At 37.9% G+C, this 22,265-nt stretch overlaps 1 protein-coding gene across 8 annotated transcripts in view; it reads left to right on the top strand.

Annotated features, from left to right (window-relative positions):
- The window catches only part of PIGN (phosphatidylinositol glycan anchor biosynthesis class N), a 97,625-nt gene that overhangs the window by 67,804 nt on the left and 7,556 nt on the right, over positions 1–22,265 (top strand). For 5 of the 8 annotated variants that reach the window (XM_085571083.1, XM_021552344.3, XM_085571076.1 and 2 more), the window contains 9 exons: positions 3,567–3,675; positions 6,628–6,730; positions 9,029–9,131; positions 11,275–11,361; positions 14,025–14,080; positions 14,561–14,636; positions 15,906–15,979; positions 18,802–18,844; positions 20,573–20,625. In XM_085571083.1, the coding sequence (XP_085427209.1) occupies positions 3,567–3,675; positions 6,628–6,730; positions 9,029–9,131; positions 11,275–11,361; positions 14,025–14,080; positions 14,561–14,636; positions 15,906–15,979; positions 18,802–18,844; positions 20,573–20,625 (704 nt within the window). The other 3 variants (XR_014952560.1, XM_021552348.3, XM_021552347.3) reach the window with 3 other exon arrangements.

Here is a 22,265-nt window from a genome sequence, read left to right as displayed (position 1 = left end):
TGCAGTAGTTGCATATGCACACCAAGGCTTGCTGTTTCAGGGGGCTGAACTAGTTCCAATTTCTGGCTGTAGAAAAACACTGTGAGACTGATACTGAGCTGGTTTTCTGTTGGTCAAGTCTTCTTTCAGGTGAATTATACCTTTGTGAAATAGGTAGGTTTTTTTCATGCTTAGAGCTAATTAAGTTCTAGAGAGCTTTAAGATTCTAATAATACCTTGCATGTCTGCTGTCCTCTTTTTTTTTTTTTTTCTCTCCTCCTCCCCCCCCCCCCCATCTATTACAAGATAATAGTTTTATTTCAGGACCAGCTTTATCTTTTATGATTTAGTTTCTTGCTGAGTGAAGCAATGCACTCATTATATCAGTGATTTAGGTATGGAGCTCAAATAGGTTGAATAGAGGAAGGGAAAGAGTAATGAATGCTTAAAATGGCTTTAGCTGAGCATGAATGCATGTAAAATATGGTGGTAATGTCTCTTAATTTTTTCAGCCTTCATTTGGAAAAGAGATGACAGTTCCATTCCTAAACATTTAGAACATAAATTCCCAGTAACCATTTGGCAATGGATTTCTTGCTGGAATGCCTGAAAAAAGCTTACACTGGGTGGGAAGTGAGGGAGCAGCCCAGTAGGCGGCTGGCCTACCTCAATTCACCACACAAATGCTGCAGCATCTCATGATGAAGAAGAAATTAGTCTGTAGTAAAAAAGTAAGGCCAGACTATTCTTGAACATACTTAAAGAATCAAGAAATTCTCTCACAGAGTGATACTTAATTATATGAAAATGTTCTGCCTGCTTATTCCAGAAGTAACATCTTAATTTTCCTCCCAACTTTTAAGAAGATCATAAAGTTCCTCAAATTGCCCCTTAATCACTAGATATTTTGCAACAGTGACATCTAATTACTAGTCCCTATTAGATTTTTGTTTCAGTACCTTAATTGGGAATGGAAAATATGGGATCCACCCTTCACATTTTGGGTAAGGAAAGGATTGGGAAGTGCGATTATTGAGATGTAGAGGGATAAAAGGCCATTAGAGAGACATTATATGTGTTTCTAAATAAATATCTTGTTTTGAGGTTAGGTTATATTTAGTTGCTTTGAAATGTACAGGAATACAAAAGGAAAATGCTTGTCAGAATAATGGTATTTCTAGTACATGGAATTCCCTAATTCTACTTTTACATTTTCCTTTAAGTTGGACTTTTCAGTGGGAACAGGAAAGGGTAATCCTCAAAAATGCTCATTTTGAGATCCTGAATTTTGATTACACCTCCCAGACAGTTTTAAAGGTGAGATGAATCCCCTAGTCAGGTAAAAATACCTATTTTGCTGTGACAAATGGTGATCAGGCCACTGGCATTCAAATAGCTAAGCACGCTCTATTAGATTTCTGCTTTGCATCTGCAAAGGTATTTCTTAAAAGTAGGTTTTGCAGGTCCCCCATAAGTGGTGTTTGGAGGCAGCCATCAAAGGTTATGCCTTCCTCTGACAATGCTGTTACTTAATGTTTGTGGTCACTGATGAGTTAAGCCTAAGCCAGCCTAAACAGTTCTTTGATTCTGTGATCTCTGAGAGGTCATTAAGGCTTCAGTAATGATGAAAACAAGAGTCATTCATAATCCATTAGCTAGACTGCTGCAGTGCTTACTGTATAACTTAATTTTTGCTGGAGAGAGCACCAGTTTCTCTTTGCCATCCATTTCATAGATGATGTCCAGTTTCTGCCACACTACTGAAGACATTGTTTTCATTGGTTGATAATGTTGGACTGAGTTATTATTCCCAGGATGCTTGGACTTCATGGGTGTCCAAGGTTGTCAGTTTATTAGTTTCCTCCTCTAAATTAGAATTATAGAATAGTTTTGGTTGGAAAAGACCTGTAAGATCAAGTCCAGCTATTAACCTAACACTGCCAAGATTACCACAGTGTAATTACTGCAGTGTTGGGACTGCAGGTGTCACCCTTGGTTTTTTCTTTGTAGATGTGACCTAAAGATATCTGAGACCTGCTCTTTAGTTGTTCAAGAATTATCTCTGAACATCAGAGAGGGTTGTGAAGGATGAAGGGAGACAGAATCTTAGCTGGAGATCTCTGCTTGCTTCTCCAAGTTTCTTTTGCTCAGTTCCACAGTCCTGGAGGTGTTGGTGGAAGCCAAGAGCAGTTTGAATGTGAACACAGATTCTCAAAAGCACCTGCTGAGCCCTTCCCTGGACACTGGCATGGATTTAGCAGCATTGTGCTTACTAATGATCCCAGGCCATGACAAGTCTTCCAAGGCACAGGATATATTATGGAGGGTGACACAAAGTCAGTGCAAAGTGACTTCACCAGTGTCTAGGGGATATTGAAGGAATTACCAGAGTTCATTATACCAAAATGAACTCGATAAGATATATCAAAGGGCCCGAATACAGCAAAAGATCCAAAAAAAACCATTGGAAGTCTAAAAGATCCTATTCCCTGAGCTTTTGGATGCCTAATGTTTTGACCTTGTTTATTAATGTCACAGAGAAATACAAAGTACATGTTCTTGTACACATAGGAGCAGCAGATACTGAGCACCTGTGATACTTGTCAAAAAAGAATGCTGATGCTAAATGTTTTGTCTGGTATGATCCCACTAGGTATCACTGCAGTCTAACAGGCAAATAGCAGCTATTCATATGGTACAAAGTAATGGATGTGAATGGTGTAGTTGCTGTGCACTAAAAAGCCACGACTGCAATTACATCTTGTAATGCAGTCTTAAAGCGCATGTTTGCAAAGTACTGTGCATGCTTGATTTGCCTTTTAGTGGAACTGAGGAGTTGTGAATAAATAGCAGTAATTGAAAACTTGGCTCAAGCATTTTCTTGGATAATTGTCACCTTTCAAAAATAACTGACTCATAGGGTAATTTTTGAAAGGTTTTTTGCACGTACTTGGTGACTGAATGATGTCTCTTGAATTAGTCAAAGAAAAAAACCTCTCCAACTTCTCTGCTTTTGCAAGGCAGAGGGCTCTGCTTGAAGTGGTTCAGTCAATTCAGCTGAGAGGCAAAAAACTCAACAGCTTCTTTCCATCTCTTAAAAACTGCCTCAAATTTGTTCTGCTGCTGCTTTTCTTCTTCCAGGAGCCTTCCCCTTCTCCCTGTACCTGATTCTGCAGCAAAGCCAAAGGCTCTGCTTGTTCTTTGTGGCTGCTGTGTTTGAGGCCAAGTGCCCCTTGAAGGACTGGGGGAGTGTGTTTTCTGTGGTTTGCAGGAGTGTTTAAATAGTTACTCTTGACAAAGAGCATAGCATGTCAAATCAGTGATCCAGGTCACCTGTGTGTACTATTTTAAAATAGCACAAATAAATAACAAGAATGCTAATAAAAAGTAATCTAGAGGGAAGTTTTAAAAAGCCAGTAATTTTAAGTTATAAAAAGTTATAAATTTTGACACTATCTTTGACTTCCTGTTCTTATGGTGATTCAAATGAGGTGTTTATGCAACTCTAAAGCATAGTCACATATTCAGGATGGAATGGTAGAGATCCATACATTAATTTTGTGTTTCGTTGCCTGATTTCTTTCTAGATGTTCAGTATTGCACTTTCGACATATGTTGTGGTCAGTACCCATGACAGTCTTAAGATCAAACAGGGATTACCTGTAATGAATCAAATTATTAGCTGGATGACACTAGGTAAGAAAATCTTCCCTCTCAGCCTTTTATGCTGGCAGTTTGTGGAGTCTGGGATTGGGTGGGGGATGATGTCACTTTTTCATTAACATCTTGTTTTCCTTTATCTGACTGCTGATAATTCTTCTGTGTGTTTGCTTTCCTAAGTGAGTTTTTTTGAGAAATGTTCTAAATATTATTCCTTCTTCTAAATATTATTCCTTTGTAAATTTGTGATAAAATGAAAATACCATTGATTAACAAATAGCTTTATCTTTTATTTTGACTGTTCTGAATATTTTGAAGACCATTTTTAGGATATAATGGCATAAATTTCCTTTTTGTTTCACTTGGTGCCGGATATGGGTGATCTGAGATGTTCTGCCATCAATCCAGTTCAGCACAGGGAAATGACTAAAGGTTGTTGCTGTAATTCAGTTTAAACTTGAAGCTGCAGCAGATGGCAGTGACCCTTGTGGGAGTGATTTTTGAGAGCTGCCTTGCAAAATACCTGTGAAATAATGATGATAGAGTATGTTTGATATCAGTTAGTATCTAATTATTAAAGAGCGGTTTGCAAGTCTCTGAATTTTTTACGACTCGGAAATTTTAGTGTGATTAAACAGAGCAAATGGAATTGTTACTGGAGTTCTGGAATGCAGTGAAGCAATACCTTTCATATTTCAGATATAAAATAATTTCTATAGGGCTCCATTAGAAAATGTTAAGCATTGTTTATCCCTGAGTGATCTGAAATGTGGAATTTGTTTTAGAGCTAAACATATCCCATATAAAGTTTGATAGCAGCTTTCTGCTACAAGTTGAGATCAGGAATTTAAACATAGCTCAATGAAAGAACTTTGGCCCATGTTATCTTCTTGCTGGTTGTCTTGTACATTCCTATGCTGGTGACATTGTTTTAACTTAAGCAGATCTTGTCAGTTTTAGCAATCCTGCTTCTGTTTGAGCAAATGGATTCAAGATTAAGTTCAGTGATTGTGAGCAGTGTATGTGAGCAATGCTTTCTTAGTAATGCATTTTTTCAGAGCATTTTCCTTTCCATCATGCTCCCCTAACTCTTTGTAGCCTGCTAAGCTAAATGGGGATCTCTGTGTGGATGAATTTCTTGCAGCTGTAAAGTCAATGAAATCGATAAAGTCCTGCTTGGCTTACTGGAGCAGGAATTGACTGTAAAGGTTATATTTCTCTCCTGTGTAAGGATGAAAGAGAAACATTTTTCATCTAACAGATGATTCAGGCAATCAAAGAGGTTTAGAGTTGTGGGGGAAAAATATATTAGAAATTCTTTTTGTTGTGGGTGATGATAAAAATAAAGCTAAGAGCGAAGTAAACTGTAGGTACTCAAAATACCTACCTGCTGCCACAGAAGTAGTGAATATTTTAGCAAAGTCTTTCAGACTGGAAGTAATCATTCTAAGTGAATGGATACAAGATAGGAGTTTTGTGTGCTTGCTGAAATTGCTTTCCATAATTAAACACAGAAATAAGCAGGTAAAACACTAAGGCATCCAACATATCCTCAATACTTCTCTTGGAGAGAAATGCCATGTCATTACCATAACTACAACTAGCACCTGCCTTGTTGCCAGTGTGTACCACAAATGGGATACCATAAGAATTAAGGTACCAAACTCTACTGTAGCTTTTCCAAGGTTGGTGGGATTACAGGTGGTCCAACTCCTTGTTGTCTTTTTGCATAGTTGTGGAAGAATGGCACTGTTGGTGAACTCTCATTTTGCATCTCTGTCTATTTATAGAGCTAGAAACACAGTTAACAGTATTTATTCATAATAATACTGTTTTATTTTTGTCAGGATCATAATAATACTTCAGAAGTTTTCTAGGAATTTTTTCCCCCCTTCTTAGCTATTTATCCTGATTAATATGAAGCCTAACTGTTTAAATTTTAACTTTGACCTACTTTTTTTTTTTTGAGAAACACTGATATTTAAGGAACCAGGAAAATGAATTAGTGATGGCTGGGTTCCTGCAGGCCTGTGTCCAAGTAACTTTAGTTGTAACACTGTATGGTTCATACAGTGTATTTAACTGCAAACATAGAGGCAAAACCAGGAGGTGTAACGTTAATTCAGCTGCTTCCCATGTTCTTCAGAACCTTCTTAATATTAGCAGATATTTCTAAATGAATGTATATTATGTCTTAAAATTTTCACCTATGGTAATTTATCATTAAAAACTTGCTAAATTTTGAGGAATTTGGCGTCAAAACTGTGTGCAGGAGCCATATAAAGAGGTTTGTGTAGCCAGAAACCTACAGGTCTTTTTTAAAGATTAGATAACAGCAATCCTTGTCCTTCCCACTTTCCCTTCTTCAAGCACTGGCCATCTTTCCTGTTTTTCTTCCTCCTTACTCACTTTTGGGGTATCCCAGTTCCTAATCTAATTACAAAGAATAGAAGGCCAGGTTGGATGGGGCTCTGTGCAATCTGGTCCTAGTGGAAGGTGTCCCTGCCCATGGCAGGGGGTTTGGAACTAGGTGATGTTTAAGGTCCCTTCCAACACAAGCCTTTCTGTGGTTCTAATCCAGTGGAGCAGTGGCTTTGTCACTGCAGTTTTTGAGCTGCCAGAGGCCCTCAGGGCCATGGTAAGTGGTTTTCAGAGTAGTATTGAACAGTCAAGTTTGACTGGATTTTAGGGTAGTGCTTCTGCATCATCTTACAAACTTATTAACAACGGTTCATGAGAAATTATAAAGGCTGTGACATGGAAAGACAGGAAATTAAAATTATACAAAACTGAAATTACTTTTGATGAATGTGAAACATTCCAAACATTGTATTTTCTTTAGCAAAAGTAACTTTTGAAAATAGAGGGTCATATATGATGTATTAAATTTCTGTACGTAAAATGTCAATATTTGAGGAAAGTTACCTTGTCACTGATCATGAAACGTTTTGCATGATGTGACTAATGGATCTCATCTTCTTATTGCAGTATTTTCCCCAGTGTTGCTGCTACTGAGCCCCACGTTTCTCTTTGAGAGACTGTTCAGCATATTGCTCTCCCTGATGTCCACCTACTTGCTCCTCAGCACAGGGTACTTCATTCTTACTCTATTTGAGTTGGTTTTACATACAAAAATCCATGACTACATGTGAAACTGCTTCATGTCATGCCCATTTCTTTTAAAGGTGTAACATGTACTTCCAGCATTTATCTTCTTGTTTAATTTACTAAATAAAATTTCAGGGGAACTTCCATGATTTTCCTTGTATTATAAACACAGTTTGTTGACATTCCTTTCAACTAGACAAGGCAGTGGCTGGAAGGATGTGTGTTCAAACAATCTTGCACCAAAATAAGAAAGTCTGATTTAGTTTATGGCTTTTGTTGTTTTGACATGTGCTTTTCTGCTCACAAACAAAAGGAAATAGCATCTCTCCCAGCTGCTCAACACTGGTATCTAGTTATGGCTTAAATGATGTGTGCCAGGAAACAGGTAGTCCTAAAATGAGGGAAAATTGTATTCTCAGAGGTTTTTGTGGAAGTAATTTTTTTTTCAAAGGGATGTTTTTCCCATAAAGACTAGACCTTGCTTCTTTTTGGATAAAAGTCAATTCCTCTGATGTTTTAAATGAAGAAAACACTACATCAGCCAACCCTTTCTTTTTTCTCAGACTTGGTAGCTCTTAAGAGCATAATTAATGGGGAGTATAGGAACTGTTCTTTCCGCCTCCCCTCCCACTTATCCTCTGGATTTAATTACACTGGAAAATTAAGTGGAATAAAACATCTTGCAGCAGACATTTTGCAATAGCTGCCTCCTGTGGATACTCTCATTTTAGTTGAAGCATCTCCTTTTTTTTTTTTCCAGTCTTTTGCCTCCCCTTCCTCCCACTTCCCCATTAAGATTTTGATCCTAATATTACTCCTGACTGCACACACATTCTTAACTCAACCTTCTTAGCCTGTGCTGACTATTGTATAGAGCATAAATGTTGTTCTCTCTGAGGCTGGCAATCTCCCTCTTTGTATTTTGGCCCTGCATCAGACCACGTAAATGCTGACAGCTCTCTGCTGTCTTCCTACAATGTCCAAATAGATGAAAAAAGTTTGGAACAATTCTTAAAAGGGAAGACAAAACCCAAGGCACTGATGCCAAAAGTGTCCAATGTTTCTCTCCTCAGTGCATTCTTCTGTCATGTACTGGTAACCCAGCACATTGCCTGGGTAATTGCAGCACCTCTCTAGGGGCAGTTAAGTGGAAATACTAAAGCCAGCTCAACCACTTGTCACTGACCCTGTTGAAGGCATTTAATCTGAAGGCAAGTATAGACCATTATAAGGGTTGTAGTGTTTCTGTTACTGACAACATAACTATTTCATCTTTGTGTTTAGCTGCCTGTGGTTCTGATAATTAAAATGGAAATGTCTATACAAATTTTTTGTTCTAGTTTGAAATTGCTTTGTAGCCCAACAGAACCAATACCAAGATTAACTGCAATGATTTCCTTATTTTTTAGATAAACAGGCATTTGTCTAAGAAGGAAAAAATAAAAATGGAAACATTTACAGTCTTGTCAGTATCAGTATTACAGTCAGCATCAGTATTATTTTATCCTGACAGAAAAAAGCCTGGGAGGTACCATGAAGTGCAACTGGAGAAACTAAATGTTATCCAATTTCATTTTACTCCCATATGTTATCTGGGGGTATTAATTCCTCATGTAAATACACTTATACTTTGGAATTTGAGTGCTCTAGGAGCCAGGAGTACTCCTCAGAGATTGGGGGTGTAAGAACAGCTTAGTGACCATGGTTAGAGTGTGACTTGATGCTACTATTGTAAAGGATTGGAATACAGTGAAGAAAAGCGCATTTCACTGAAGTGAAATGTGATGCTTCTTTTATTATACAGATGTGTCTTTCCTTAGAACCAAACTGAGATCACCGTAATGAGTTTATATGATTAGGTCCTAAAGAGGCACAGTCTCTAGCTGCTGTTTAAGCTGAACTGTAACCCCTCGGTTCCAAGTCGCTCTCATTGAAAAAATATTCCATTTTGTAGAAAATTAATGTCAAATAGGGTTTTTTTTCCCTATTTCTATTAACTTTATTTAACAATTTTGTTAAAACTAAAAAGGGCACTCATCCAACATTGTGGTAGCCATTGAATAAAAAAATGCAAAACATGACAAAGCTGAAGCAAGCTGTTTCTACTACTTTATGGCTTTAAAATTCAACCAAATTCAGAAATGGGGAAAAAAGGGGGGAGAATGCCACTACGTCTTGGTATAGCCTTTGTGTGAATAAAAAAGAAAAGAAACATGTCAGCATTTGATGATAATTAGTTGTCAGCAACTGCACTTACTATGATTATTACATTACTTTTCAGATATGAAGCTCTTTTTCCACTGGCACTGTTTGGTTTGATGTTTGTGTGGATAAATATGGAGCAAGAAGCACTGCAGCACTATGGTCTTTCACTCAAACCAAAGGTAACAGTTCTTGATAGGTATATCAATTTAATTAACAGCTTTTTTTTTTTTGGGGGGGGGGGGCTGTAATAAATATTTTGAGTGGTTTTCAGAGAACAACACTTTGTTTTCCTTTTCAGTTTGGGAAGCCAGTATTAGCTGTTTCATGAGCTAGGAATATGACTTTGTAAGTCAGATTTGTAATTCATGTTATTGAAGATGTTGCACATCAGAGCCATTTCTAGTAATGCAGGAAGACAGTCTGACTTAGTAAGACACACTGGTGTGGTCTGTAGGCTACAGAGCTGTCTCTGTCAAGTGTAGTGATAATTCGGCATAAGGTGCAGTAACTCTTCAAAGTACAATGTCGCAGTACCTTTTTTGGTCTGAACACAGACTCATGAGTGAGAGGCTGAAGAGAAGTTATTTGATTTCTGAAAACACCCATAGGAAATACTAGAAATTTTAAATTGACTTTACCCTCTCTTTGTCAAAGGATGGAGACTTATTTCTGATTAGATAAGTAACTGGAGACCAACTTGGAACTAGCACCTTCTCAGATTTGCCTGGAGGAGAAAAGGGAATTTTGTAATGAATGCAACTTTTTCCACCTTAAAATTTAGTATATTGTCAACAATTTGCAAAGGCCATACTGCTCACACAGCAACTTAGCTCTTAGGTTAGATCTAGGGTTGAACAAACTGGGGCTGTGCCACTGTTTTGGTCAGATCCAAAGTGTCAGTTACAGTGGTTTGGGTCCTTGGAGCCAGCTAACTGTGCACCACAGCTCTCCTTGGCTTCTCCCAGATGAGCCCTCCTGGCTACACATGCATGGGAGTGGCCAGAGCCACTTGAAGAGAAGTGTTGGTACACATATTTCCTTCCTTTTGCAGCTCATAATAATTAGGGAGAAGTCCTGGAGGTTGAAACCTGAGCCAAGACAGTGATCAGAGCGGACCTGACACATACTGTGGTTTTGTGGTACTCCCTACAAGCAAGACAGTTTTGAAATTTGAGAGAGTAGGATTTACCAATTCAAGGCTAAAAAACAGAACTAAAACAGGCATCATTTTCTATTTATGCTACCTTTACTTAAGATAATTTGTGTGATTGTGTTTTGTAGCATCTTAAGCAATAGGGATGGAATCTGAATATCACAACTACAATTAGTGTGATGCCACAATTGTGGCTGAAGGTGTTTAGCCTCTGTGGGGGATAAATTTTCTCTTCCACTCTAGAACCCACTCGATCTTTCACATCTTGTTCAAGGCATCTGGGGTGCTTGCCTGTCTGCTGTTAGTCTGATGTTTTCTTCATTGTAAAATAAAATTCTGTTAAAGTAGTATTAAACAGTGATGTACACTTTACTAACCAAATGCAAATAGGTAGGCTGTAATTATGTTTAAAGTTGTCCCTCACTGTTTCTCAACATTTACTTGAACCTTTTGGTTTCAAGTGAAAAGAACAGTAATGCTTATCCCTTCTTCCTGTTTTTACATCCGAAGATATCATCCCTAGAATGCCTGTTAATATATGCTGCAAAGTAAATCATGTATTAGAGAATGCAGCTCAATTCTCTGATGATGAGAGATTATTTTAAATTAAAATGTTATCAGTCTTGAATGTCTATTACTTGATTTTTTCACCCCAGTGTAAAGGTGTTCACTGACCTCTTAAATTCCTTTAAGATTTCTCTTCAAGTCAAGTGATATTATGCTAAGGACTGAGTAAAGGAGATGGAGAGTATTTTACTATTTTCACTCACAAAATAAGTCAAATCAGGATAATTGCAGTCTTTTATTTCTGAGGATCTTTACCCATATGCTCATGTGAGCAGTGGAAGAGTATGTGTGTAGGAGGAATATTTCTCATGAAAAAAGATGGTTATGAGTCTGAGGCATAGTAGTTCATTTTTAGTGTAGGTAACAGTGGAAACTTCACTGTTCATTTGATCATCTCACTTGTACAGTCTTTCTGGCAGATTCATTAATTCATTAAAGTATAATGAAAACATTGGAAATGTTTGCAGTCCTTATTATAATACTGTAATAACAGGCAATAGGGAAGCAGGTTTCTTTCTCATTCATTTCAGTAAAAATACGGTGGCTCTGTCAAAGTCCATTAGTTAATATTTGGTTTTGATTTTTTTCTGCTGTCTTTCCAGCTTGCTGTTTTCAACTTCACCTGTACTACGGATATAACTCAGTTTCGACAGCTCCACCTGGATGATGTCCGGAGGTCCTTCTTCTTTGTATCCTTTGGCTGGTCGCTGCACTCCAGGGCAAAACAAGGGTTTGTTTCAAAAGGATCTGCAGTCAAAAATCTGTAGTCTGGTGCTCACTGAGAACAGGAGCTGGTAAAGATAATTTGACTCGTATTGCTCAAAAGGCAATGGTCTTGTACATTATGCATTTTATCAAGTAGTTAAAATGAGGTTTTAGAATTTGGCTCCTTGCCCACTTACAACCATTGCAGCTGAGGTAAATTTTCTTCTGAGCAGTTTTGTTTTCAGTTTGGTTTTGTTCGACTACATTTTGGCTGGAGGGAATTTGCTCGCCTTCACAAATCAGTTGAAATAGGTGATATTATTCTCATTTTTAGAGCATGGCAGTGTGTTAGGAAGCAGATGTTAGGTAGCAGGCAGATGAAACAAGAAGGAAAGTTCCTGCAGGCTTGTAGTGAAATGTGTTCCCAGAATCTGGCCTAGAATTATTTATATCTTAAGTGATTTCTGCTGTTAGAAATTATATGGTCTTAGGAGCGAGGAGCTGTTTGTTCATGAACATAGCAGTTAGTTTGTGTTCTTGTAACTGATGCTGCATCTGAATTTTTTTTTAATACTCTACATTTATAACATTGTCATTTTTCTCTTTCATTGTGGTACTGCAATTAAGTGAGAGCTATTTGGCAGCAAGGATGATGGATGGGCAAACGGGAGAGAGATTGAGCTAGTCTAGAATACAGGGGAATTTCATGCAGGTGAGTTACTGTATCTGGGAAGGAAGTTGTCTCAATACTGGTTCCTACAAAACCAGGCTTTACAGTTTGTCAGATAACCAGATCTGAGAGGGTGGGTCACAGTCACAGAGTCCACACTTTTGGAATTTGGAACTGTGCTGTTGGACATTGGGAACCTGCAGCAGAGTGAGTGTAACAGATACCAATTTAAGAAGGCAGATTAATGCTAAGAAAGAAAGCAAAACTATTTGCTAGATGTTTGATGTTTGTCTTTGCTTTAGTATACCTAAAAAGAGCTGAGACGTTGCAATAAATGCATCCATTTCATTTGCTATTTTAACAAATAATATGCTAACTTTAGTAAAGGTACTACTGTCTGTCAGTTGCTAAGTACTAGTAAAAAAAAAAAAATCAACTAATCCAACTGTATTTTTTAAAGCTCCAGCATAGTACTACTTTAACACTGGAACGCAACTGTGCTGGTTTTGGCTATACTTAATTTTCTTCATAGTAGCTAGTGTGAAGCTATGTTTTGCATTTGCATTTGTGATGACAACAGTGTTGGTAATTCAGTGTTTGCACAGAGTTGAGGCTTTTTCTTCTCCTCACACTACTTTGAAACACTTGAATGTGTTTTGCTCAGCTCCAGAAAAAATAACCAATTTGCAGATCTCCTTTGCCTGCTCAAAACATGTTGTGTCTTTTTTTAAATTTAGATGCTATTTAATGTTTAGAAATAGTGATATTAGAGGAGAAACCTTTTCTGCTAGAGCAGTTATACTGCAGCTATAGCCCTGTGAGCTGTGTGTTTTAAGGTTTTCCCAAGTCTCCTGTATCAGGCCCAGTAGCTGACATCTGCTGAGAAATCACAGAGTTTGGTCTTTGAGGAAGATTGCTCATGCTTAGCATTTTGATTAGACCTTTGTGTTACTGGTATTTTGTTGTTTGTTTTATTGCAGACCTGTTCCTCTTATAAATCTCAACTGGCAGAACTGCGCTAGGCTGTTAGACTGCTGTGTTACTAAACTTGAAATTATGTGATACTCTTGGGAAGCCTGATTTCTTCAGTTATGCTGACCTAATCCTTCCAAAATATTGCATGCAGAATCCCAGTGATTCTACTGAAGAGTTGGTAACAAATTGTTTATGGAGAGACTTAAATGACCCAGTGTGGGAGCCATAACAGTAGCAAAAGGACCAGTGGGAGCTCTGGCAACAGCATCCCATCCTCACTGACTTATGACCCTCTGCCTTATGCAAAATAAGTTAAAAAACATTCTTCAACTGAAACCATGTGAACTATAATGGGCTCTAATGAGCTCAGGAGGGAGAAAATTACTTTCATGGGCTCATGTAAGTAAGTGTTGTATCTAGATGAAAAAGGTAGGATTTATCAAAAAACTTTTAGCTGTATAGATACTGCTGGAGTCATTCTCCCTCAAGTGATGAAGAAAACAGGAGTCCCATATTGCCATGGGTAGACTCGGCATAATCTTTGGGCAAAAAAAATCTATAGTAGCATAGGAGCCCCTAGCCTTTTTTAAGAGCCAGTTCCTCAATAAAGCCATCTCTTTTGGTGTGCAGGACATATGCCTGTGTCTTTACTTTCTGCAAAAGCATGTGCTTGAGGGCATTGCTGGGTTTGTGGTCCAGGAATGTTCCTATCTTGCTAGGCAGGGGCCCAAAAAGCCAGCTGCAGCTTTCTTACAGGGGCCTCAAGGCAGGCTCTGAAACCTTACCTAGGCAGTATGTGCATTTTAAAATTGATATAGTTGTGTGTGAAATCTAGCTAAAAAATACTTTGGCTTTCTTAATGCACTGTAAGCCTGTAACAGTGGATCAGTTTCTTGTGGTTTCATGACAGATTTTGAAAGCAAATTGGAATGAAGGAGGAGAAACATGAGTTTTATTTTATTGCAGCCATTTCTGTAGTGTATTTTCCTTAAATACATCTAGGTTTTCTTCATAGTGACAGCCTTTTTTGGCACTGGGAACATAGCTTCTATTAACAGGTAAATTTTTTAAATTTATTTGAGACACAGAGTACAAAAAATTCTTCCTGCCGTTGACGTACTAAATGTAAATTTAGTTATCAAAATCAGGACAGCAGAATCAAAGCAGTAATCAGTGGAAGGATAATAATTTATTTTGTTTCTGCTCTCTGTAACATCTTCCCTAAGAGCCTGAGCTTGTTGTTTGTGAGGCTGTCTCAATTCCATTAGATGTTATTGACGGGATGAGCAGAGAGAGCCTGGTTGCCCACCAACAGCATGGCACCTTGAAAAACACAATCAGAGAGAAATTGTAGAGAAAGAAAGGTGAGGTTGGCAGTCCCTGCTGATTTAATATTTCATCAAGAGAAGATAAAATTGGAAGCCTTGTTTAAAAATGTATATACAACCCTGTGTGTTACAGGGTAATTAAAGGCTGGGGTTTTTTAAATGGAAAATGCCATTTCCCAGATATGTAATGTCTTTTTTGTGTTTCTCTAGTTTTGATCCTGCTTCTGTCTATTGTTTCTTGACTGTGTTCAGTCCCTTCATGATGGGAGGCTTGCTTTTACTGAAGGTTAGTAATCTTAACTTGGTAAAATTTTCTCAGAGAACTGTGGAATAAATAACATACATGGTTGTTACTTTGCAATTCACAAAAGAACATGTGTATATATATTTGAGCTTCATTAGGCTGCTTAACCACGTGTGAAGCTTTCAGCCTTTGTAGTGTTTCTATAGAGATCATTTTGTTTCCCAAAAGAGAAGTTAAAGTGTGTGTAAGTGTAATTTAACAGCATTTGGTCAGTTTATTGTATTAAAATGGAAATTTCAAATGTTGAAAGTACTTCAATAATTTTTAAAGTTACAAGCTTTTCCCGTAGTATAATATCAACAGAAATGTTGAGGATATATATAATTAACTCTATCTCTATTACATTAAATAGAGGTATTGAATGTTCTACTGATTAGGTTATCATTTTATAATGGTCATTATTTTCTGTATTTTTTAATAGTCTGTCAGAGATTGCATTGCACTTCTGGTTTGCAGGCAAGGTGTGGTAGCTCTTTTCTAGTATTTGAGTAAAGGATCTGCCAGAGGGGGTGAAATAGGATGCTGAATCTATTGGTTATTACTAAAATAAGCAGTATTTTCTACCACTGCTTTTTTGCTGCTTCTGTCCCAGAGGAAGCAGACTGAAGTTACAGGTACACTGCATGTTGTCCTACAGAACACAGATCAATAGTGCAAACCTGCTGGATGCCAGCAGTCAGGCTTTATACACTGCTAATATGAGGATTGCAAATCAACTTTGGAAAGAGCAAAAGGCAGCATTCATGTTTTCTAGTTTTTGTTCTTAATTTACTGAACCATTTACATTTACTTGACCTGGCTCTGGAGGGGCCGTGTGACCCTTGCTTTATTGAATGCCTTCTGTATTCAGACTTTTTTGTGCTTGTGATGAGATTGTCCTTCACACTTGAAACCCTGCAGCCTGTCATGTGAGATGGTGAATCTGATTAGTTCTATCTTCAAGCCTTGTTGAAGTATTTATCACTAGTGCTAAAGTGGATAAATGAAGTGAGGATATGTTTTAGTTATAGTTTTCAATATTACCTCATGGCTTATTTCACTGCAGTTCAGCTATGACCATGGAAGGGGGTTTTTACTAGTTAACTGAAGAAGTTTCCTGCGAAATTATTTTCTACCCTGTCCAGCCAATATTTCATTTTGTAACATACCCTTCTGTGATAATTTCAAAAACAGGAAAATATTTCCACAACCTGCCTAGGTTCTTTTTGTAAATATGACTGTAAGCCAAAATGTAGCTTGTGTTTTGAACAGGTTGCAATCCCGTTTGTTCTGGTATCATGTGCTTTCGAAGCTGTTCAAGTCACAACACAGCTGTCTTCTAAGAGGTACATTACATGCTGTATTTCTGCATTAGAAAGGGTTTCAAATCTATTTTGGAAGAATTCAGAATTTTCAAATCTCAGTGTAAATTTAAAAAAAATTACTATTAGATCTCGTTGCTTTTATTTGTTATTAGGGCTTGGGGTTTTCTTCAGTGATTTCTGCAAGTTCAGGGTTTTTTTCCTTAGTGACAAAATGAGTGTAAATTGAAGTGGAACAATCAGATATTTAATATTCTTTATTGACAATACACAGAAGGACCCTTTTTCCTCCATAATGTTAAAAATGAGCAGAATTTAAAGTCTGATTTTTACTTTATACTGTATCTCTGCCTATAGCATAGTATTTTCTAAATAGCCCATTTGTAATGTAACCAATTTATAGCTTTGTAACACTGACCTCACCACAAATAGCGTTAAAAAAAAAAAAAAAAAAAAAGGTACTGGATGTCCTGTCATTGCATTTCAGTGCTTCCCATGTGTGTTCAGTATTACATATTTTTTGCAGCAGAAGATGGTTGTCAGTCCTTTCCCTATCTCTAAGGGTTTTTCAGACTATGCTGCCCACCCTCACAAATTACTGTATCCAGACTTGAAACATGTTTTCCCTGTCTCAAGACTTATTTTGTTAGCCCTGTTCACCCCATTCATCAGACCCAGTGCACATGACTGGATCCTCCACTCATCGTGTGGTATTATGGATGATGCTGAGATGGAGGAGGTCCCTGTCAGCCATGTGATTTTGTCACTGTGGGATGTTGTGTGGGGTTGACCAAAAGTCCTGCCTGTGTGTGGCAGGAGGACTTCAGGGACTTTCTCCTGCGCATTGCTCAGCTGAGCGTGAGGAAACTGTCTTCACTTGTTGTGATGTCCTCTGCTTTTCTGTTTGCTTTCACCCTGCCTGTTCTGTCCTTGTACAACACCACCCACTACCAAAGAGAGGTGGGCAGCCCAAAGTCTGACTCCCTGTTGGAGAGGCAGCATGACACTCCCCACCCCTTTTACCTGCTCTGCCTTAGCTGTGTGCATGCTGTGCCTGCATCGTCCTTGGACCCCCAGGGAAGGGTTCATCCTCATCCCCTAAGGCTTGCAGTAGGGCTGCACTGGGGTTGCTCAGATGACCAGCTAGTGGTTTCCATTTCTAGGGCTCAAGCATCATAAAGGTCAGCATTTCCCAATTTGTGAATGCTTGCCTTGGCAGCACTGGTGATATTGCAAACTTTTATGGAATGTGCATCTGAGTGTGTGAGAGGGGAAATTATACTGCCTTCATAAACCAGGGGACACAAGTATTTCTGTGCCACTTCATGAGACTGTGATTGTAACTCTGGTGTTTGTGCCAGCTTCGTTTGGCTGGTAACAACAGCTCAGGTAACAAATGCAGTGACAGTGCCACGGCATCCGCCTGGGAACAAGGCAGGAACCACAAGGCACACCCAGGATCCCCGGAGAGGTTGTGCTCTGATTGTTAGCACATCCTGAAGTCTGTGCTGCACTTTTTACTGCTGTTGCTGCCCCTGCTAGATAAATTAAGCCGTCACGGGGAACAATCTTGTCTTTGCAGTGTATAAACATGCCCTGAAATTAGTCTTGTCCTTCAGCTGAGAAAGGCTTCCTGCAGTTCAGAAGGGCAAAAAGTGGATTTTTGTGATTTGGACAAATTGCTCCTGAAGTCCCTGATTACAGATTAAAGACTTTTTTTTTTTTTTTCCCAGTGGGGAATATTCTGTCCCAATATGTTCTTGGAACTTGCCTATAAAAACATATCCCTCTAGCTGAGTGCCTCCTAAGCACTATTACTGCAACATGTTATCTATCTGAGCCATAGGTTACCAGAAAGAAGCCTTTCCCACTGTCTGAGATACAGCTGGTTTGTTGCATCCTGATTTACTAATGAAGCACAACTGATGTAGGCAATATCAGCAAGTTCCTCATTTAGAGGCATTGGTATGGGTATCTCCCCAGTACATGCTCGTGCAATGCTGCAGCAGGACACATTTTCCAAAAAAACAGTTGTAGCTTTATGATGGTAGTACTGATAAATTAGCTGTATTCTAGTTAAAGACTTTTGTTAATGGGTCAGCTGTTTACAACATTACTTCAGTGTCATTAACTTAGAAACCAGTTTTAACCAGTTACAGCAATTGCTTTCATGTAATTTAGGATTTACATAGTTTGAGGAAAAGGAGATTAGGTTAATGGGGGGGAAAAATAGCTCTGCCTCCTCCTTTCTGGTTCCTTGTACTAGCCTAAGCCTAACTTCCAGAAGTTAACTGCTACCTGTAAAGAGGCACACAGTTTGGGAGCATAACACCAAAATTCTGGGTGTTCCCAGAACATGTTATGGGCATCCAGAGATTTGGAAGAGGGCAAGCACCTCCTTTAGCAGCTTCTGACCCAGCAGAATGGCTGTCAGCAGGGTGGGACTGATCAGCTTAGGTATCTGCCAAACAGCTTTGCTGACTCTTGAGTCCATCATGAAGCTCCAAATCAGCTTTATGTGGTCCAACCAGCACACAGCTCTCTGCATCAAGAATGGGTCAGATGCTCTTTGTAAGATTCTTTTGTTCTCCAAAAAATGATTCATGTTAGGTTTCTCTGTTGCAAAACTGAAACCCTATTAATATGAAATTATAAATGCCAGATGTTCTAGTCACGTATTTTAATTGTTGTCTAGTAGATTAAAATGTACCTGAGTGTTTGAAAGGCAAATGTAAGAAGTCATATCTTTATTTAATTTCTTTCTGTGGGTTTTAATAAGCTGTTTTAATAGCTGTGTTCATAAGTAAGGTTGATGGTCTGACTTTGCTGGGTTCTTTTCTTTGTAGCCTTTTCCTCATTGTCCTTGTGATTTCGGACATTATGGCTTTGGTAAGTTGTTGTTGCACACTCTCTTCAAATAAGATCAAGAAAGCAGAGAGTTTTCCTAATTCCATCAAGAGAGATCTGAATTTGTTTCAGACTTCAAAGTTTTTCTAACTAGGGCAGAGAATTGGACTGAAATCCTAGCATAACTTAGAGATCAAATTCTTCCAATCACTGCTTTTCGAATTTCATGTAATTAATGCTTCTGAAGAAGCAATGTTCTTATAATAATGAGAGACAAAATGAAGTTATAAGTTAACATTTGGAGTTTCTCATTTGCTCTAAAATCAAATTTCTTGGAAAAAATTAAACAAGAATATCAGTTTTAGCTGTGTGCAAGGTTTAGTTAATTGTTCAGGAATTCCAAACTTTTTACCCACCCCAGCTTCTCTTGAAAAAGAGAGGAAAAGGAGAAATGCTTTACCCACCAGCTCCATTAGCTTTGTCAGAATCCAGGAGATCAGCAACTTCCAAAAATACACTTTGTGCCTTTTGTAATAAGCTGTCAGGAAATGCTATCTTCAGAAAGCCTGCATCCACAGACCAAGTTAGCCAAAACAACCCAAAGCTGAATAATCTCCCAACACAGTTTTTGCAAATTAAAAGTATGTTTTCATTGCCCACTCCAGCTGTCTTCAAATCAGCAAGTGGTGCCACAGGTAAATAGAAACAGTTTCAAATCAGCAGGTAGAGCTGGTGTTGTCACTTTATATGTGCTGGTTTCATTTTATCCCTTGGAATAAGCATTCCTGATCTTATTTCTTAGTAGAATGTGGTCTGTAAATATCACCTGATAGGAAAAACAGTGAGTAAAAACCAAATAATTGCTAATTTGCATGTAGAGTGAGAAAAGAAGAAGGTATGGCCGTGGTAAGTTTCAAATAAGCCTGTATGACTAATTTGCTTTTGGGTAACTTCCACAGGAAAAGAAATAGGATACCAATAAATCACATTCATAGCATTTCACTAATAAAATGGGTATAATTAAACCAAAATAAGATTACAGGCACTTACTGGTCTGTAGCAAGCCCCAGTATATCTGGGTCTTACATCTCATATATTTTCCTATTTTGGTTTAAGTATTTTGAAACAATGTACTTGGTGTACCAAAAAAAAACAAAAAACAAAAAAAAAACAAACAAACAAAAAAAAACCAAACAAAAAAAAAACAACAAAGAGATTTGTAGGAGATATGTAGGAACTCTGTCAAGAAAAGAGAAAGTAGCAGGCCAAAAAGAGAACATGTTTGTAGTCTTGAATCAATGGAGCCACCAGGTAGAATTAGGGGAATTCACTAATAGGTAAGTACTATCTTCTCCCAGAATTCCTGCTTTACAGGTGGAGAACTGCCAGAGTTGCCCGAAGATATTTGTGTTGAAATTCCATGAAAACTTTTAGGCACTATGCATTATTTGGCATGTGTTATTTCAAACAATAAGGTGGCTTGGCTTTTCTTTTTGAACAAGTTCTGGTGTTTCTCTGGTTTTTGCAAGCCAAGCTAGAAAGAACTTAGTCCATCTCTTGATGTTTTGGTTTGATACCATGTTAAATCTATTTCTGGTTCCTAGACTATTCTTTGCTGTGGTCCAAATAATCATTTCTGGAAAGGTGTTATGCTGATTCTATGTGAAGAATTAGAAATTTGGAGCAAGCAGCCTGAAAAAAATTTGGGTTTAATTTTCTCTTCCAATTGTGCAGTGTTGATGTGCTAATCAAAGTTGTTTTATTTCCTAGCATTTTTTCTTTTTGGTTAAAGATTATGGAAGCTGGCTGGATATTGGCACAAGGTACAGTACCTTTTTTGCTTCCATTGTATTTTTAAAGCTTCATGGGTTCATACTATTGTTTATCTACTCAGAATTCTTATCATTTTTTCCAACTACTCTGCTTAATCAAATGTTTCAGGGATATTCCACATACTTTAAACACATGTGCACACATAGATGTACATATACATATCCCAAGCTAAAACTTGTGCCTTAAAATCTGTGCCAGAGCAACACAGAATAAGAAGTAAATCTAGCATGGCAAGAAATACAGTTAATAGGATCTGTTTGAAGAGTAATTACAGAAAAACTATTTTAATTAATGTTTTGCATTTTAATTTGTTTTAATCACTGTTAAAATAACAATTTATTGAAGTTGTTAATTACCTTGTTTCTAGTTAAACCTCCATATACAGTTCACTGTGAAACCATGTGTAAATATGTTGGTGGCTACCAAGGCCCATGCACTTATTCTCCCCCTAGCTGTGGAAGTTTAACATTAAACATAGCAATCTCAGCTAAAATGAGAGAATTTGTTTTGCATTGTGAGTCCTATTAACCTCAAATACAAGGAATACACATTTCAGATTTACCTTCCCCAAGTTGTGAAAATAGATAAAATGGTGTAGTAAGCTTAGTAGGGAATGTGTTGTTACTAATCCAGCCAATCTGGTCATTTGACACTGTTATTTGAACAGAAACTGAATAGTGACCCATTGTTAATATTCTGTTTAGTCTACGTGTACTCTGCGCTTTGCTTTTGCGAGGCCCTTTGTTCCCAGCAGCGTGTGGGCACACGTGCACACGTGTTATTTGGAGGTTCCAATTCCTGCTCATCCTTACCTTCTGAAGGTTCACAGTAGGCAGAGGTACATTTAGATCAAACAATGAAAATTTCACTTTAGCTACCCACTTCTTTGCTATGGTCAGTTTATGGTAAATCAGAGGGCTTCACCTTTTGGTTTGAATTCCTCTGCAGATTAATAAGGATATTAAAGCCCTCAGAAAATTTATGCTCTGTTGGACAAGAAGTTTCTTAATTGGGAGTTAGCAGCAGAAGTATAAATTCTTACAAGTACCCAAAAGCTTCCTCTCTGATACATGGTCTTCACAGCTAGAGCTTTACAACAGTAATGCATTGCTGGATCTATCTCAGCTGGAAGGCTGCCTTATTCTGAAGAGATTAGGAGAGCTCATTATGCACCACTAATTCTGCCTCTACATGTGTGTGTTTTGATCACTGAAGAAAGCCCTGAAAAAGGCCTTTTGAAAGAGTAGTTTGATTAATTTTTAACATGGACATTCATAATGTTCAGGCAACCTCTGTCATTACTTCACTTTTGAGTGCTTGACTCTACCAACTATGTTATTTTATTGTAGTCTCTTTATATATGTCTTATATGTAGGTGTATATATGCAGATAAGAAAAATAATTAGGTTGCTTAAGAAAGGAAGTGAAGCCATAGGTGCAGAGCTAAATGGTCCTTCCTTTATCTAACATGAGCATTATTTTGGCACCAGAACTTTCTCCTCTGAGCAGATTTCTAATGTGTGATCCTCAGGCTTGGCAAAATTAGCAGGTAACAGCAGAAGATTTTTTTGTTTGTTCCTGAAATGGAAGATGAGCTTCAAGGGGTTTTGGGTGATTCCCAAAACCAGTG

This window comes from Lonchura striata, chromosome 2, assembly GCF_050655825.1.
Source record: "Lonchura striata isolate lonStrDom1 chromosome 2, ASM5065582v1, whole genome shotgun sequence".
Lineage (NCBI taxonomy): Eukaryota > Metazoa > Chordata > Aves > Passeriformes > Estrildidae > Lonchura > Lonchura striata.
This window is presented reverse-complemented; position numbering and strand designations above follow the sequence as displayed.